The sequence below is a fragment of the Bubalus bubalis genome, chromosome 1 (genome assembly GCF_019923935.1).
Source record: "Bubalus bubalis isolate 160015118507 breed Murrah chromosome 1, NDDB_SH_1, whole genome shotgun sequence".
Lineage (NCBI taxonomy): Eukaryota > Metazoa > Chordata > Mammalia > Artiodactyla > Bovidae > Bubalus > Bubalus bubalis.
In genome coordinates this window covers 110,390,367-110,408,961 of record NC_059157.1, presented here as the reverse complement: position 1 = coordinate 110,408,961, position 18,595 = coordinate 110,390,367, and the positions used below count along the sequence as shown (strand labels likewise).

The window sequence follows — 18,595 nt, the reverse complement described above, 5'->3', positions numbered from 1 at the left end:
TCAATTAGGGTTTCTTTTTGAGGTAATAAAATTATTTTAAAATTGACTATGATGATGGTTGTGCATATCTGTGGATATATTAAAAACTACTGAATTGTAAAGTTTAAAATTGGTGAATTGTATCATACATGAATAAACAAATTTGTCTCTTAAAAAAGCAAAACAGAAAAACATTTGCTTAAGAGCACTAAAGCTGCCCTTCTCAACTTCTATCCCCAAGAAAGGCTGGACAACGAGAAAGCTTCTCAACCTCAAAGGACTGGCAGCTTGCATCAACTTTTTTGGATTCTGGACATCTAGTTTCAGGGAGTCTCATACACGTTAAAACTCTCCCTCTGGCTATGTGGGGCCACAGTGCATTAAGCATTTGGTGACGAAAGTGGTTTGGAGAATGTCCATTTTATTAATTTAATTATTCTTAATATGATGTTTACTTCTGTTTCCCACAGATGTTCCCCTTTGTATCTTGTTTCTGCCTGTCCCATGGAACTGACTGACAAGTAAGGCCTAGGAGACAGGTTCCCTGCTAAGACTCATAATGGCAGCCCTTTCCAATGGCCTCCCATCATTCCAGCAAGCACCAACAAAAGATGTCTCTTACCTTTAAAGACTTGCTGGGGATTGAAAAGTTAACCTAAGCGTCATTTAGGGACATGACTGTAACATGAAAAAATAATCTACTAATTACTATGACTCAGTCCTCCTGTTTCACTCAAGATCAGTATCCATACATGTAAGGACCAGAAATCTTCCCACTTGCTTTATATGAAATTATTCAATTTGTGTTGCTGAAATAGTTCTTGTTGTTGTTGTTCAGTTGCTAAGTTGTGTATGACTCTTCATGACCCCATGGACTGCAGCATGCCAGGTTTCCCTGTCCTTCACTATCTCTCAGAGTTTGCTCAAACTCATGTCCATTGAGTCAGTGATGCCATTCAACCATCTCATCCTCTGTCACCCCCTGCTCCTCTTGCCTTCAATCTTTTCTAGCTTCAGGGTCTTTTCCAATGAGTCGGCTCATCACTCAGGTGGTCAAAGTATTCAGCTTTAGCATCAGCCCTTCCAATGAGTATTCAGGGTTAATTTTCCTTAGAATTGACTAGTCTGATCTCCTTGCTGTCCAAGGGACTCTCAAGAGTCTTCTCCAGCACCACAATTACCTGTTGTGTTACTGGAATTCTGAAGAGCATTTCCCTTCTTTTCCAAAAATGATGCTGTTGCAGTTTTTATTTCTTGGAGTAGATTTCTCAGATTAGCATCACCTTTAAGGTTTTTTGGTATGAATATTAACTTCATCTCTCTGAGCTTCTTCATTTTAAAAATAAGAATTTTGAACTAGAATATTTCTAAAGTCTTTGCCAGTTTTGATATTCTATAACTGTATAACAAGTAAATTACAAAGGAAAGTATTTATTTGGGGGACAATTTTCCCCCTCTTAAGACATTCATCTTCTATTGGGAGATTTCTTTTCTACCTGACACTTAACCCCATTAGGCTCTAATGCCTCTAATTAGGCCAGAAATCAAGAAACCACACAGTCTAGTTCCAATCTACCTGTCCAGTTATCTTCATTGCTTTCCTCAAAGATCCCTCCAGTTCTATCAAAAGTAAACTGCTTACCTTGATTCTTGCCTCTGAGTTTGTGTGTGCACACGTGCTCAGTTGCTCAGTCATGTCCAACTCTGTGAGACCTTCCTGCCAGGTTCCCCTATCCATGGGATTTTCCAGGCAAGAATACTGGAGTGGGTTGCCATGCCCTCCTCCAGGGGCTCTTACTGACCCAGGGATCAAACCTGTGTCTCATGTCTCCTGCATTGGCACCTGAAAAGCCTTGCCTCTAAGTTCATGCTCATGTTATTTGCTCTACCTGGAATATCTTTTCCCACATTTGCCCTTTGAAATCTTATCCTTCTTAAATGAAGTCACATTCCCTTTTCTTTCCCTGTTCTATATGGTCTTTGAAAACAGAAACCATAACATCTGTATCTTTAGTATTGATGGCAAAACTAAAACAGAAAATGATTCCAAAATATCTGATGATGACATTCTCATTTGAACTGTTATTGTTTAAATGTCTTAACTCTACCATAAAAATGCAAATTTTTAAAGGACAAGGATCATGTACATAATCCTTTGAATTTCTCATAGCTCTTAGCAGTACATTGCACAAAATAAACACCAATAATTGGAATGCTAGAAGGAGAATCATCCCTTTTGCCTCTGAGTTCTGAACAATAGAAATATAAATCCAGGAATCAGACTATAATCCAAATACCAGCTTTTTTTGGCTGTACTGTTCAGCTTGTGGGATCTTAGTTTTCTCTTCAAATTGAACCCTGGTGCTCAGCAGTGAAATCATAGAGGTCTAACCACTGGACCACCAGGGAATTCCCCAGGTATCAGTTTTTCATGGAAATGTTAGATTGGAGAACACAGCCTGGTTCAGAAGTCAAAATATACCTTTCACATTCCTTCATCTCAAATTGAACCAAACCACCCAAGAACAGGCAGAACTTATACAAATATAGATGCAGTCTGTTCTAGCTAGTCTACTGCATAAAGACAAGAAGACTGCATATCCCCTGTGGGTAAGATCATTCCACAGAAAGTGAAGGAAGAACATGGCTATTTATATGCAGTGAACCTTTTTCTAAAATAACAATCGCACAAATCATTGTATTTCCCATAAGAAACACTGGGAGGTGAAAGAACAAAAAGTTCTGATGCTTTCTCCTTAATACTTCTGAGAAAGCAGAACTATGTTTTGGACCAAGGCAAGAAATCATGGAAAGGGAGGGGTTGTTATCTCTTACATTTGATAGATAACAAAAGTATGTATGCCATTCTGATAATGGTCCATTCTAGAATGTACCATTCACTAACCTGTCACAGCTTTCTACCTGGTAATGCAAATTGAAGCCAACACTAGAAGGTCAATTTGAGGTTAGGCATGGAGCATCTTAAGAAACTGAGCTAGGTGCTAAGTCTCAATTCCTGATGCTACTAGTTGGGTAAAGAGTGGGAAGTCTGAGAATTCTAATGGTTTTCAAGTCAATGTCAAGGTAAAAGCCTTCTTTTAAATTACAAGTGGAACAAAATTAAAAGGGAGTCAAGATGAAGAGACAAGAGGGTGAAGTATGGAGGCTATCTTTTTTTAAGAACGATTAGCATGAGTGACAGGCAGTGGGGGAGCTTTAGGAGCTTAACTTGGTCAGAGTTCCAGTGCTAACGTCAATCCATTTTTTATCTACTATTAAAGGTTTTTAAGTCAGCTATTACATAGTCACAGAATTAAAAGAAATCACACATAAAGAGCTTTTAAAAAAGAATGAGAATGATTTCTCATAAAATCTAGAATATCAATAAAGAGATTATTTTACAAAAGAATGAAGTTCAAAGTCTGAAGTTGAAAATTACAATAAGTGAAATAACAAATTCACTAGAGGGGTTTAATGGCAGATTTAACAGGTAGAAGAAAGAATCAGCACACTTGATGATGAGTCAACTGAGATAATGCAATCTGAAGAATAGAAAGAAGAAAAAAGAAAAAGAAAACCTCAGAGATTTGTGTGACACCATCAAGTGTCCTGACATAAGCATAATGGGAATCCCAGAAGGAGAGGAAGGGGAGAAAAGGACAAAAATATATTTGAAAAAATGATAGATTAAAACTTCCAAAATTTGATGAGAAGAATTAACTTACGTATCCAAGAGGATCAACACACTGTAAGTATGATGACCACAAAGAGACCCATAACTGAGCATATTAGAGTCAAACTTTAGAAAACCAAAGATAGAAACTTTAAAGCAGAAAGAGAAACACAGCTCTTCACATCCAAGGGATCATCAGTAAAATTAGTAACTGACTTTCCTCAGAAACTATGGAAGCCAGAAGGAAGTAGGATAATATATTCAAAGTACTAAAAGGAAAAACCTATCAACCAAAAATTCTATATCCAGAATTGGATATAAATGAGGAAGAAATTCAACCATTACAAGGAAACAAAAACTGAAAGAGTTTGTGGCTAGCAGACCTGCCCACAATACATGCTAAGGGAAGTCCTTCAGGCTGAAATAAGAGGGCACTAGGGTCACGACTGAAGCGAATCAGCAGCAGCAGCAGCGGTGTGTTAGTCACTCAGTCGTGGCCAACTCTTTGCGACCCCATGGACTGTAGCCTGCCAGGCTCCTCTTTCCTTGGAATTCTCCAGGCAAAAATATGGGTAGCCATTCCCTCCTCCAGGGGATCTTCCAAACTCAGGGATCACACCTGTGTCTCCTGCACTGCAGGTGGATTCTTTACCGTCTGAGCCACCATGGAAGCTAGGCAGTAGCTCAAATCCACGTTGAGAAATAAAGAACACTGGTAAACATACTATGTAGATAAATACAAAAGAATACTATAAATTGATTTCTTGTTTGTAACTCTTCTCCTAATTGATTTTAAAATAAACTGAATGAAAAAGTAATTAATTATAAAAGTGAGTTGATGAGCTTATAGTGCAAGAAGGATACAAATAATATTTGTGTGAAAATATCACAAAAGAGGGAGGAGGGGATGGAGTTACACTGGAGCAAAGCTTTGTATGCTATTGAAATTAAGTTGGTATTACTCCAAATTAGATTATTTTAGGTATGGATGTTAATTACAATGCCCAGGGCACCCACGAAGAGAATAAATTTTAGTTTTTAAATTCTAAACAAATAAAAATATATACAATCAAAAGAAACAAGGCAGAGCTGAGGATTTTAGTGGTTTGTATTAAGGATAGTCATTTTAAGACAGTGTCAGTCTAAAATTAAGGATTCAAATACCTGGAGCATAGAGTCTGTCTGTTCTAGTGTGGGTCATGCCCACCATTACGGTCAAAAGAGGAGTTCCTAGCCTGGCAGATCTTTAGAATTGCATGGGAGGCATTTTCCCAAATAAGTGGGTTTGGGCAAAAATAAATAGGTGATGACCTCTAAATGGGTTAACATTTTGTTAACCAGAATATTAAAGAATCAAAATGGTCTATTTAATGTGACTCTGCCAGATAATAATACATAGAAATTTATACTATACTATAAACAGAAGTATATTTGTGAATAGGGCAATTTGGATTAATAGTGACTGAGTATGGGATAAGGATAAGAGAGTAAGATGGTATGTCAAATTTTTTAAATACTGAAATAGAAGATTGATTTCCCTAAGAAGTTTGAAACTTTAAAGTCTATTTTAGTTTTCCAAGTGCTATGTTGACTTGTGAAATTAAGGCATGTGATATTAACTTGCCACAAACTGGAATAAGTTGTAGTTGGTTTTTAAATTCTAAACAAATAAAAAGTAAATGAATAATTGGGAAAAGTATTTGCAAATCACATGACATGTTAACCTGTGACATACATATATAGTTACTATCTATATTATGTCTAATGCCATACCACCCTGAACGCTCCCAATCTTGTCTGATCTCATGTAACATACAGGAAATTCTTACACTTAGAAAAGAAAAAGACCCATAACTCAAAAAGTAAAGTGAACTAAGTATATGAATAAACAATTCATAGAACAGAATATCCAAAAGGGGAAACAGAAAACAAACAGCTTTACTAGTAGACAGTGAAATAAAAATTAAAGGAACAACAAATTATCACTATTCATTTAGCAGAATGGCTAAAAATAAGCAAAGTAAATTGTTATGGTCTTTTAGAAGGCAATCTAGTAACATTTTAAATAGACCAATCTCATACCTGGAAATCAGTCCCTCAGAAATTAAATTACCAGGGCATTTGGATACACATAAAGGATATTTATTTAAACACTGGTGCCAGTGGAAATTTTTTTTTTAAGAATTGAGTTAATTTTGGTACATCCATACTGTGGAACATTATGCAGCCTCTAAAATAAAAGAATGAATCAGTGCTATACCAGTTAAACTGGAAGGATTTTTATGACATTGTTTAATGAGGAAAGCAAGAAGCAGAGAAGGGTTTACACTACGATTCCTCACTTTGTAAAATACACCTATATATTGTTATATTAGCATGCTTAACTTTTTTAAAATGGTTGAGAGGGGGAATAGTGAGGGAAGAGTCAGGTAAGAAAAGAGAAGACTAAAAAAGGGTGTATCCTAAACATAACATACATGAGATAATTCCATTCGTGGATAAATGATGGATGGACATATGCATAAATATATACATGAAAATATCATCAAAACATTAACAGTGGTTATTTCAGTGTGTTGGGGGTTTATTTCCTTCCTTATACTTTCATTTATTTGAATTTTTACAATAAGCAAAGTTTATATACAACTAAAGGATGGTTATTCATTTTAAAACGCATGTTGCCAATTGCCATGGGATTTAAGTTGAGTCAGAAACATCTTATGCCTTGCAGGCTATGACAGTGGGGAACCAAGAGGACCCAGCCAGCTGTAACATACAGACCAACTTAGTAAGTGTTGTAACAGAAGCACCGAGTGTTGGGAAAGAGAAGTTAATTGATCTCTCAGATCTGACTGGGAATTTCTGGAAGAACATTGTTAAAGGAGAAGGCATCTCAGTAGGCTCTTGAAGGTCTGGGAACAATTCAACAGGTAAAGATGGGGATGAAGAGAAATCCAGAATAAAAGAACAGAGTGAGCAAATCACACAGGGGCATTAAACACCCAGGATATATTCAAAGAACGGCAATTGGCCCAACACAGTATAACTGGAACACAGGTGTTGAGCAGATAGAAGGTTAGAATGGTAAGCTGGTTTCCAACTGTGAAAGTAGTTCAGACTGTATTCCACTTGCAGAGGGGGCTTACGGTGGGGGTCGGGGGCGGCCGCGGAGGTTTGTGTGTTTATTTTTTCAGGAAAGCAGCATTCTTAGTTCTGTTTTGGGAGTGGGAAGAGGCAGGAGACAAGAACACCAGTTAGGAAACTTAAAATGATTCGGGCCAAGGTAATCAAGTTTAACAAGAGCAGCAATATGGGAATGCAGAGAAAGGAGAAAGATTCTACAAACCTTTTTGAGGTAAATAGGGCAGGCCTTGGTAGAAGATGTTAAACCTTTTGTGCCTGGCAGCTGAGGGCTTGGGGATACACCTATTTGAGAAAGAGAACAATGGAACTGAAAGTGGGAACCACGCTGGGAGAAAAATCCCACTATCTTGCAGAATATACAGGGGCTGTATATAAAAGAAGGGAGAGATTCTGAGGTAAAATAAAATGATCAAGTTGGTCCCTGTCACTTTCTGTATGTTCCACAGGAAAGGGTCTGGCTGTAGAGAATGAGAGATCCGGGGAAAGTCCAGGGCAAAATCTCAGACATAATTCCTGCTCTTGGGAACTGGAGCATGGGCGTCTTTCTTGCCGCTCCGCCGCCGAGACCCCCCAGGGGCAGCCCGGTTCAGGCGAAGGAGGCGCGGGGCGCGGGTCCGCACGGCCGGGAGCGGCCGAGCGCGGGGTCCGGCGCAGCGCGCGGGGCGGTGCCAGGGGAGGGGCGGGAGGCGCGGCCCCGCCAGAGCCCGGCCCGGGTGGCCCCTGAGGCACCCGACGTCCCGCGCAGACAGCAGAGCCGGGCGCCGCCGTCCCGCCGCCTCCGCGGCCGCCTCCCGGCTCCCAGCGCGGTGATGGGCGCGGCGCCCTGCGGTACTGCTCCCGCCCCTCCCCGTCCCTTCCGGCTCCGCGAACCCGCGAGAGACCCGGGCACCGCCGGCGTTCTGCCGCCAGCCGCGGGCCTGGCGCTCCTCGGCGGTCCAGGACCTGGTGAGGTGAGCGGCGCGCCCTGGAGGATCCCATAGTCGGGAGTTTGTAGGAGCGCTCTGTGGGCAAGGTATGTCCACAGAACGGCAAAGACTTAAATTCTGGAGTAAAAAGTGGAAAGGGGGGAAGGGCTTTCTCTGCTTTGCAGAATCTGGGCCGCTTCTTTGGAAACGGTGAAGAAACTATCTTAGAAACTGGAGGCGAGCCCGGGGTCACTGACCGGGGATGCCCGTGGCAGTTTCCTGAGGAGAGAAGCCTACTGGTATTTGTCGGGAAGAGGGGCTGCGGCTGTTCTGTTTTGTTAAACAGGCGATAGCCTCCTGAAACGGAGGGATCCGAGAACGGCATGTAGACCCTCCAGAGGCTCTTCACGGGGCTTGTCCCCAAACCTGCCTGTCGGGGGGTGGGGGGGAAGTGCACCCTAAGGGTGCCAGGTGGCGAGTAGGGTGGACTCCCTCACGAGGGTTGTGAAGTCCTGAATACAGAACGTTTTATTGCTCTGCTTTCTGTCGAACTGCCTTGTTCTGGGCAGAGAGTCGCCCGGGAGCTGCAGCATCCTTGTAACTCTATCTGAAACTAGAGGCCACTTGTTAGCTCGGTGTTTGAATGGTGGATATCTTGGTGTACTTGTGGCGCTGCGGAATATGAACTTTGAAGTTTTTCTTTAAATTTGAGTTTTATTGTTATCATTTTAGAATAAGAATCTGTGGGGAAAGACTTCATGGCATGCTCTAACTCTTCCCTTTGTTGGTTTCCTAGGTACCTGCGTGCATGAATAATAGGCAAATTATGTCCTAGCCTGTAATGAAACATCTTTCCTGGTGTAGTCCTTTAACCAGGGTATGGAGGGTAATATCAAATTATTCCATACCTACGTGGTGTGGATTAAAAGCTGGAAAATTTGTGATGTAATTGTATGAGGCAGCTAGGCCTGCAAAGGAAAACTAATTTTTCTCTGCTGCTACTGCTACTGCTAAGTCGCTTCAGTCGTGTCCGACTCTGTGCGACCCCATAGACAGCAGCCCACCAGGCTGCCCCGTCCCTGGGATTCTCCAGGCAAGAACACTGAAGTGGATTGCTCCAGTGCATTTCCTTCTCCAATGCATGAAAGTGAAAAGTGAAAGTGAAGTCGCTCAATCCTATCCGACTCTTAGCGACCCCATGGACTGCAGCCTACCAGGCTCCTCCGTCCATGGGATTTTCCAGGCAAGAGTACTGGAGTGGGATGCCATTGCCTTCTCCTACCAATGGCTAAATGCAGCATAGAAGGCCTCCCTGCAGGCTGGGTAGCAGCCAGGCTTGCAAAACAGTAGCTTCTTCCTTTGCTGCAGTTGGAGCGAATGGATATGGAGATAAATGGCTGAGGATGTGGTAGTACACAATGCAAGGCAGTTTGAGTCTGGAGAATAAAATGCCTTGGCAGGCTTTGCTTGAGTTAGAGATCTCTTGGGAGGCGAGTGGTAGCTCTCTGGTCCCAAATTTGCCAACCTAATTCCACTTCAGGGCCATCACTGTCTCTAGACTGCTCCCTGTATTTCCTCTTCTCTCACTCCAGCTTTTAGCTTCTCCCTGTTCCCCAGTAAAGTCCAGGGTTGAGCCTGGCAGACGTTGAGTTATGGTGGCCTCGGGATAGAGAACTTCCAAGTCTAGTGAAAGCAGAATTGTGGCCCGGGGGAGACTTGGGGTGGGTAGGGTGAAGCAACTTCCTGCCTAGACTTCCAGCCTAAAAGACTCTCAAAATAGTGGCAGAGTGATAAAGACAGAAGGAAAGAGATTCTCTGAGGTGGACAGTAGGTGCTTAACAGTTTATTTCCTGCTCAGAGTTTTAATATTTCCTTTTTTGTTGTTTGACCATAAGGGCATTTCCAGATGGGGTTGGGGGAGTATAGAACTCTGAAAAGTCCCTCCTTCTCCCAAATTTGCATTTCTCTCTACTCCCTTGTAGGTTTTTAGAGAGTAAGTGGGAACAGTGGGGGAGAGAAGAAAGAAGCAGTGAGGCTCTGCCTTCCCACAGAGACAATGGACCATGGACTGACTTGGGCCCAGAAGTTGGATTTGAAAGTTGAAAAGAATGTTCCATTTTCGTTGAAAATCAGAGTCTTTATTATGCAGAAAGGCATTGAGAACCATGACATTCTTATTTAGTTACTGATGAGTTCTGCTTGATAAGGGATTCAAGTCTCTACTTCTCTTTTATTTTCCCTTCCAACATTTTATTGTGAAAAACTTCAGACATACAGAACTTAAATTGAAAGGTGGTCAAGAAACAGATGTGTGAAGGATATTAACATTTTGAGTAGTGGAGGAAAGGATCTTATTCTTCTGACTTTTCCCTAAGAATTCTAGGCATATCTCTTCATTGCTTCCTTTTTCCCATTCTTAAAACGTGTGTGTGCTTAATCGCTCAGTTGTGCCTGACTCTTTGCGACCCCATCGATTGTAGCCTGCCAGGCTCCTCTGTCCTTGGGATTCTCCAGGCAAGAATACTGGAGTGGGTTGCCATGCCATCCTCCAGGGGATCTTCCCAACCCAGGAATTGAACCTGGTTCTCGCTTATTGCAGGCAGATTTTTTACCATCTGAGCCACCAGGGAAGCATAAGTTGGATAATATCACTCTTCTGCTTAACATTCTCCAGTGAAATAAGATCCCTCACACTTTTAATAAAATCCAGCTCTCTACCGGGACTTATCAAAACCCTATGAATCTGGCCTCTTTGACCTCATATCTTTCCCCTCACTTTACTGTCTTCCTTGCTCTTTTCTGCCTGAACACTCTTCCCTCAAATATTTACACTGCTTCTTTCCTCAGTTCATTCAGCGCTCTTTTCAAATGTGACCTCCTCCATCAGGTCTTCCTTGACCACCTAATCCAAAACCACGCTTTGTCACTCCCTGTCCTCTGACCCTACTTTAGTTTTCTTCACTACATTTACCATTACCTGGCATTGAATAGTATGTCTCTTTCTTTATTAATCATCTCTATATTCCACCCCTCAAATGTAAGCTTCATAAGGACAAGAAATTTTTTGTCTTATTCACGGCATATTGTAAGCAATTAATAAATTAATAAATAATTGTCGAATTAATTAGATAATTAAATGACACAGATAAGACATTGCCTCCCATAAGGGTGGCATAACCCTTGGTAAAATACTAGAAGTCCTTGTAAGTGATTCAGGTTAATCAATATTTTATAGGTAAATGATGATCCTGGAGATAAGTAGCCACTCTTATCCCCACAGTGCTTTGAAGTTGAATCCTATGTTAGAAGCTGCGCTAGTTTTGACAAACCCTCATCCCAAACAATATATAAAAAATTTCAATCCTAGAAATTTTCTGCATGCCCCTTTCTAGTTACCCACCCCCCCCCAGAAGCAACCTTTGTTATGATTTCTTTTATCATAGTTTTGCTGGTTCCTGGACATCATATAAATGCATTCACACAGTATGTACTTTTATGTCTGCCTTCTTTTTTCTCAGCACAGTGTCTTGAGATTCATCCTTGTGGTTGTATATTAATTGTTCATTTCTTTTTATTCCAAGATGGTATTCAACTGTATGAATATCTACTTTTTATTTACCCATTCTCTTATTCATGGATACTTGGGTTGTTTCCAGTTTGGGGGTATTTTGAACAAAGCTGCCTTGAACATTTTATAGAGTCTGCCTCATTTTAAGTCCTATGTACTTTATGTGAAAATCTTCATGCCACCAGTGCTGAGAGAAAGATGGCAAGATTATGGTGGCTGTACCCAATATGGAACCTGCCTGTACCCCAGCAAGCGCCTTCTCCAGACAGCCCCACTGGGTGCTGATCTCTCTCCCACTGCAGAGGGGGAGCACTTGAAAAATGCGTGTCCAGGCAAATTGGGGAGCCCTCAAGCATGCTTTCAGTGTTTCTCAGTCCCTAAAAGAGACTGTAGAATGCTGCTGCCATTGCTGTTGTATTCCCTGCCTCCTCTCAGCTCCCCATCCCAGTACAAATTGACTCTAATCAGCCACTGAGCATTCTGCTCTCAAGAGGTTTAAATATTTAAGAGTAAGAGTCTTGTTCAGAGCCTGATAAAATATTTATGTGTTTCCATGGGGCATTGGTTTTCATCTAGGCTTCTCAAGGTGTTTTTCGGAGACACTTGTCATAATCATGAGCTACTCAGACAGAGATAGATGATACAGCCAGAGAACATTGGTAATACTGAACCCATCTTGCAGAGTGCCTTGCTTTCTAGGGATGGGGGAGAATGAGCATACAGAAAAATGGGCATTAATAGTATCTGGACCAGGAGACAGGCTGACAACAGTGACTTGGAAAAAGCAGAGTCTGTTAATGGAGTTCCCCTGAGGGTGTGAGCCCAGAGGGATGGTAGAAAGGAGCTTGTCAGCATGAGGAGGAATCGATTATTTTAGATGGAATGCATTCATCCCAAGTAGAAGAATAAAGGAATAAGCCTTTAAAGGACACAGTTCCTTTGACACCAAGGTAGACAAGGCCTGTATAAGATAGCTATGCTGAGTGCTATAATTAAGTCATCACACCTGCTATGAAAATATGGGAGAAGGAGTGGAGGCTAGCGAGTGTTTCCAGGTTGGGGGAGAGAACTAGCTATCTCAGGAGAAATTGTTATTTTCTTCTCCAAGGAAGAAGTGCTTTTTGAGTCAAGTTCTGAAGGAGTTATGGCTCTCTGACTGGCAGCTGTGTGGCGTGGGAGGGCATTTCCAGACAGAGTAACTTGAGCAGACATTCGAGTCAGGGCTGTAGTGCTGGTGTGGCCTGAGTAAGGTGAAGAGGGGGTGTCAGGGAGGGTTAGGGCAGGTTTGCAGTAAGAGATAAAGCAGGAGAGCTAAAAGCCAACTTGTAAAGGACACAGGAGCATGGACTTTAGTCTGTTTGTTGAAGGGAATCATGTAACTTTTGATTAGGTCAGATTTTGAGCAATTCTTGAGCGGTGCCTCTAGCCCAAGCAAGGCCTTGAGGTCTGCTTATGTCCAAGGCACTTCCAGAATATTCTGCTGCGTCCAATCCAGTCTAGAGCCTTTGTAAAATCTACTCTAAAGGATGTAAACAGAAGGAGGTCAGATTCATTCAGTATACTCCTGGGACTAGCCAGAAACAGGTCTCATCCATCACACAAATACTCCAAGTCAAACTGAATTCATAGGCTGTATGCTGCATCCTCTGATGGGTTGCAGGCAACAGAGGACCAAGTGATGAGACAGGCACACCATCGCTACAGAATTCAGACTTGCTTTGACCCGGCTACTGGGCAGTGACTAGAGAGGCAACTGGTAACAGAGGATTGAGGCCGTGCAGATTGACAACCCATAGACAGGACTGTTCGGCCACCTACCACATGTGTTCCCTTCAGATTCCTATTCAGAAGTGCCTCAGGATGTTTATTTTAATGAATAATGAAAATAGGGAGGGAGGAAGGGGTGTGAAACCTCTCCATCATCTTCGCTTTATGATGTTTGTGATAAAGAAGAGATAAGTAGAAGTGATGGTCCTGGGGAAGTCAGTCCTCAGCGCAGCAGTGAGGAACTTTGCCTATGTGTAGATTAGCTGCAGAGCTCTGGAATTCTGATGGGGAGAAGCAATTTCTTGGTGTGAGGACAGAAAAAGGCATGGAGGACCCCATAGAGAAACTTCATGATTCTGCCCAGGGTCTTGCTGTTTGTAACTTTTCTCTTGCGGTGGTGGGTACATGTTCCAGAGTGACATTGGAAACACCCAGAAGAGAATGCACTGGGCCTTCCCATTGCCTTCTGCCTATGTTGGAATGTCAGCCTCTCAATCAGCACTGTCAGCTCCCATCCTGATTTTCCCAGGGTAACTGGGAAGACCCTCAGAGAGGAGGCAGAAGCGAAAGTCTTAACTAGGGAAATAACAAGACTTCAGACTAACAATATCCTTCAATATTTAAGACATTCTTAGTTTTCTGCATGAAGTGAAATCTCCCAAGGGCCATGTTTGCTGTGTATTTCCTCCGAACAGGTGAAGAGGGTTCATGCTTAACTGAGTGCCTTCTCGTAATGGACATTTCAGTGATTGTATGTTGTTCCCTGGCCTGCTTTTGGATGTTGTTTGGAGATTGGAGTAAAAAGGGAACAGGAAAGATGATGGCAGGAGACAGGAAAGGGAAGAAAGTAGTGACTGGCTGGGGTCCTGGGTACCCGATTATCTGCAAGTGAAAGACTGGGACAAAAGAAGATCAAATAACCACCCACGGGAATCTTTATGTGCAAATATTGCTGACTGCCAAAGTCAGTTGTGAAGAGAAAAGAAGGGCTGAGACATGAGGCTGCTCTCAGTCAGTCTGAGGAATATTAATACACATAGCCACACCACAACCATGCAGATCCCAGCAGTAATATACTGTCCAAACCCCTTCACACTTCCATCACGTTCTCTCATATTCATTTATAATATTAGTTATGTATGTGAGATATTTGTAAAGATATACAAATGCAGACCTACTTTAAAAAGTAAGTATAAAGAAGCATTCTAAAATATTAGCAGCAGTGGGATTATGAATGATTATTTTTCTCTTTTTCTATCTGTATTTCCCATGATTGCTATTATAAGCATGGATTTCTATGATACTCAGTAAAACATTAAGTAAAATAATCTTTCAAGGGACTCAGTACGAAGAAAGAAGAAAAGGCATACGTGGAGGACAGTTAGGATTTTACCAGAATAGAAAAAAGATGTTGGAAAATGAATGAAAATCACAGAAGTGATTTTGTCAGGAAGACGGAGGGGAGAGTAGGTGGAGATTAGTAATGTTTTCTCTATTTACTGTTATTTACTAGACTTGTTATAATGAGTGTGTATTACTTTTATAATTTAAAAATGCAATAAATTTAAAATATAAAAAGAATTTATTGAGACTATCATTTACAAGTAATACCAGTGGAGTGTATAGTCACTTTCAGGCTGCTAACTTCTGCATATTTTTTGTTCATTGTTGAATATCATGTATTTCTTGCTGCCCCACCCCCACCCCCGCCAAGGATCTGGAAGCTTTTATCAGCATGAAGCCAAATTGCCAACACTCTGCCAAATGTCACACCTTCAAGGCCTTAATGCCATTCTCTGGGCGACAACTGGAAGTCCCATAATCGGCTTCCAGTGGTCCACCAAGGTGCTAACACAGAGCACTTCGCAACTGGACAGCAGCATCTTTCCTAGAGTTTAATATTTATTCCTGAAGCTGCCAGGCCATCCTTATACATCACATCTCTGAAATATGAAACTGGAGGCAACAAAAGCTGTCAGTAGCTGGAGTAGTGGGATTTTTCCAGACAAAACACTGTTCTTCTCTCATTCAGCTTACTGACTCGAGCAGCCTCTTGGGAACCTCTGCGGCTGAGCTTCTGGAGAGGTGGATGTACTTTTCATTTCACAACCACTGGCCTTTTCCAGAGACACTGTCGAGTCTGTGCTTTAATCGGCTCCTTCTGAGGAACAGGTAGTGAGGCCTCTCTCCAGGAACAAAAGTTGCTGCCTACCTCTGTGTACCAGGATCAATTTAAAGCAAATGCTGGAGAACTGTACCATCCACTGGCATTACTTGTAAATAATAGTCTCAATAAATTCTTTTTATATTTTAAATTTATTACATTTTTAAATTATAAAAGTAATACTCATTATAACAAGTCTAGTAAATAACAGTAAATATAGAAAACGTTACTAATCTCCACCTACTCTCCCCTCCGTCTTCCTGAAAAAAAAAATTTCTTCTGTCCTTTTCTACATTCAAACCTAGGTATTTTCTATTTCATATGTAAATGGGATCATATAATACCAGTGACTTTATGTTTCATTTTATTTATTATATTAAGTACATTACTATAGGTACATACATATAGTTGATCCAATTTTTAACAACTACATATATTCCTTTGGAGACATAATTTTTCCCATTATTTTTGTATTGATAGATATTCTAGGTTATCCTCCAGTGTTTTTTCTTTTAAACAAAACAAATTATGCTACAATAAATATTCTACATTTATCCTTACACTTTGGTTTTTATTTCCATAGGAAAATTCCCCAGATTGGCATTTCTGGGTCAAATGGAACACACACAATTTTCCTGCTCACTGTGGGTCTCCGCTCCAGCAGCCTCCCTCCTTTTGTCTTGCTCTCCACTCTCCCACCGCATTTCTTCAGGGGAGCCTGTGTATGTAGGCAGGAGAGCCCTGCAGTGAGAACTCATCCTTGCCAAGTGTGGATTATATCAGCTCGATGGGGAGCAGGGTCTGCTGTGTCTTGGTTGCATTGTGTGTCTATTGCTTCTGGTTGGCTAGACTGTTTACAGTTCCCCTTGTTCATTTATTCCATGCTGAGGAATTATCCATGGTCTTCATCTGTGGCAGGAGCAGCCCAATCAGTGGGGAGGGAGGCGCTTTCAGAGAGAAAAGGTTGTTACAGTGCTTTTTCACAATGCCAAATCTGCTATGTTTTTATGTCCTTTCCTTAATAGTTGGATTGAGAAAAGTTCTTTGATTCCATCCCAGTCTTCTCCCTCTATTTTGAGGGATTTGGGGATTTTTATGAGTATATAGTCAATCAACTTCAGCTGATTACTTGACATGAGGATAACTAGTTGAGAAGGTAGGGGTCTTACACCTTAAGGATCAGTGCCACTCAACAGATGTAAACATTTTTAAACAAGTGATTTTACTTAGCCTGGTATGAGTAGTGAGCTTCCCAGGACTACTTGGTTTTCATTTTTAGTTTTGCTCTTGTTTGCATGTGAAAATTCAGTCTAGCTTTCAAGACTGGAAAGGAGCAGGATTCTTCACCACACCAGGGCTAGAGAAAATATCAGAGAAGCATTAAGGGAAGCCAGTGAGTATGAACAAGGGAAATGTAAGTAATGAACTGCCAAAGTAGCAAGAAGTATATGGGGTTTTTAAATCCTCAGCTGCAGGCTGCTGTGTGGGTCTATGAGCTCTTGGACATGCTATGGAGATCTGTGATCCTCTAATTCTGTGTTCAGAATGCAAACATTAGCTAAGTCATCCTAGATGACTTCAAAATTATTAAGTCCTGTGACAGACATTTTTCTGTTGGCTTCTATAATACATGCTGCAATTTTTGGTTGGTAGCTTTGAAATGAATTTTTATGTCCTAGATTGAAAACTAAAGAAAGAAAAGAAAACCAGAATAGAAGTTATTGTCGTTAATTTCTAAGAAGAAATTTTAACTTTCATTTGGACATGTATAAACCTGAAGAATAAGCATCATTCTTTGTATTAATACATACTTTTTCATCAACTTTTCAGATATGTACTGATGGAGTAAAAATGATAGTTAATAATTGACTATAGTCAGTCACTATAATAGGTTTGTCTCATAACTTAGGGATTCTATAATGTATCTTAATTGGTCTCAGAGTTAATAGTAGGATAGTTATATTTTATACTGTTTTCATTGTGATTTGAATCTCTAAAGATTATCTTTAAACAGTTTGTCTCCTCAGTTAAAAAAAAAAATTAAGGTGAAACATATTATAAGACATTAAGCATCTGCTTCTACCCATAATGAACCATCTGGTAGTAGACTGTTGCTCCCACAGGGGACACCTGGAAAATCCAGATTTCCATAATCTGTTTAAAGGCATAAAAGACCTACTAATGCGTTGCTTGAGATCTAAAACCTCAGAAAGAAGAGAAATTCATTGAGTGCCCCACATTCTGGGTTGCATTTTTCCTTGAGACATTTGCCATTTGTTAAGTAGCATGTGAGGAAAAGCTAAGAACCCAAGCAAAAAGAAGCTACTGAGAATCAAAGAAGCTGAGCAGAACATTCTGCAGCCTGATAGAGCTGGGGAGGGAAAAAAGGGGGAATTCAAGGACACTAAATGAGCTGGGACATAGAGGTCATGATCATGGAAAGAAAAGAGACTCAGAGGAATTAGTGCAATAAATTTGAGCCATTTTCCTTACAAGTCATTCGCCAATGTATAAGTAGCACAGTTGTTGTTATTTAGTCTCTAACTCATGACAGGCTGTTTTGCTACCCCATGGACTGTAGCCTGCCAGGCTCCTCTGTCCATGGGATTATCCAGGCAAGAATACTGAAATGGGTTGCCATTTCCTTCTCCAGGGGACCTTCCCAACCCAGGGATTGAACCCACATTTCCTGCATTGGCAGAGCAATTTTTTACGTCTGAGCCACCCGAGGAGCCCAAGTAGCACAGACCAAGGATTAAAAAAAAGCCAAACAGAAAGCAATGCTAAAAAGCTAAACTCATCAGAGCTAGTGCAATCTTACTGTGCTGGGGAGATTAAAATGGGAGTGTTGGGTCCACCAAAGTGGAAGGGCCTGAAAAACACTGATGGTTAATTTCATGTGTCTCTTTGTATCGCCCATTATTTTGGAGGTATATCTGTGAGAGTGTTTCTGGAAGAGATTAGCAGTTGAATTAGTGAACTGAATAAAGCAGTTGGCCCACCTCAGTGTGTGACAGAACCTTATTGAGAGAAATTTAAGAAGACCTAAATAGACGGAGAGATACATCTTGTTCACAGGTGCTATGGATTGAATGTTTGTGTCCTCCCCAAAATTAATAGTTGAAATCTAGTCCCCAGTGTGATGATATTTGGAGACTGGGCCTTTGCGAGATGATTAGGTCAGAAGGATAGGGAAACCTTCATGAATATGATTAGTGCCCTTATAAGGAGAGGCCCGAGAGCTGAATAGCTCTCTTTCCATCATGTTAGGGTATAACAAGAAGTCAGCTATCTGCAGACTGGAAGAGGGCTCTTACCACAACACAGTCATGCTGGCACCATGATCTTGAACTTCAAGCTTCCAGAACTGTGAGAAATAAATTTCTGTTGTTTAT

The 18,595-nt window shown here is 41.2% G+C and overlaps 2 protein-coding genes across 5 annotated transcripts in view; one reads left to right on the top strand and one right to left on the bottom strand.

The window, feature by feature from the left end:
* Positions 1–6,842: 6,842 nt before the first annotated feature.
* On the bottom strand, positions 6,843–8,086 carry LOC123332952 (translation initiation factor IF-2-like). The gene is made up of 2 exons (XM_044940445.2): positions 7,225–8,086; positions 6,843–7,078 (listed from the first exon to the last, which is right to left on the bottom strand). Exons 1-2 carry the CDS (start codon positions 8,084–8,086, stop codon positions 6,843–6,845), a joined length of 1,098 nt encoding a protein of 365 aa, XP_044796380.2.
* The window catches only part of GPR156 (G protein-coupled receptor 156), a 110,037-nt gene continuing 98,992 nt past the window's right edge, over positions 7,551–18,595 (top strand). Inside the window, exon 1 of one of the 4 annotated variants that reach the window (XM_006057595.4) lies at positions 7,551–7,746. The gene's annotated coding sequence lies outside the window, so the exon portion shown is untranslated. Of the gene's footprint in view, positions 7,809–15,588; positions 16,615–18,595 lie in introns of those variants that run through there. The other 3 variants (XM_045165591.1, XM_044942264.2, XM_044942259.2) reach the window with 3 other exon arrangements.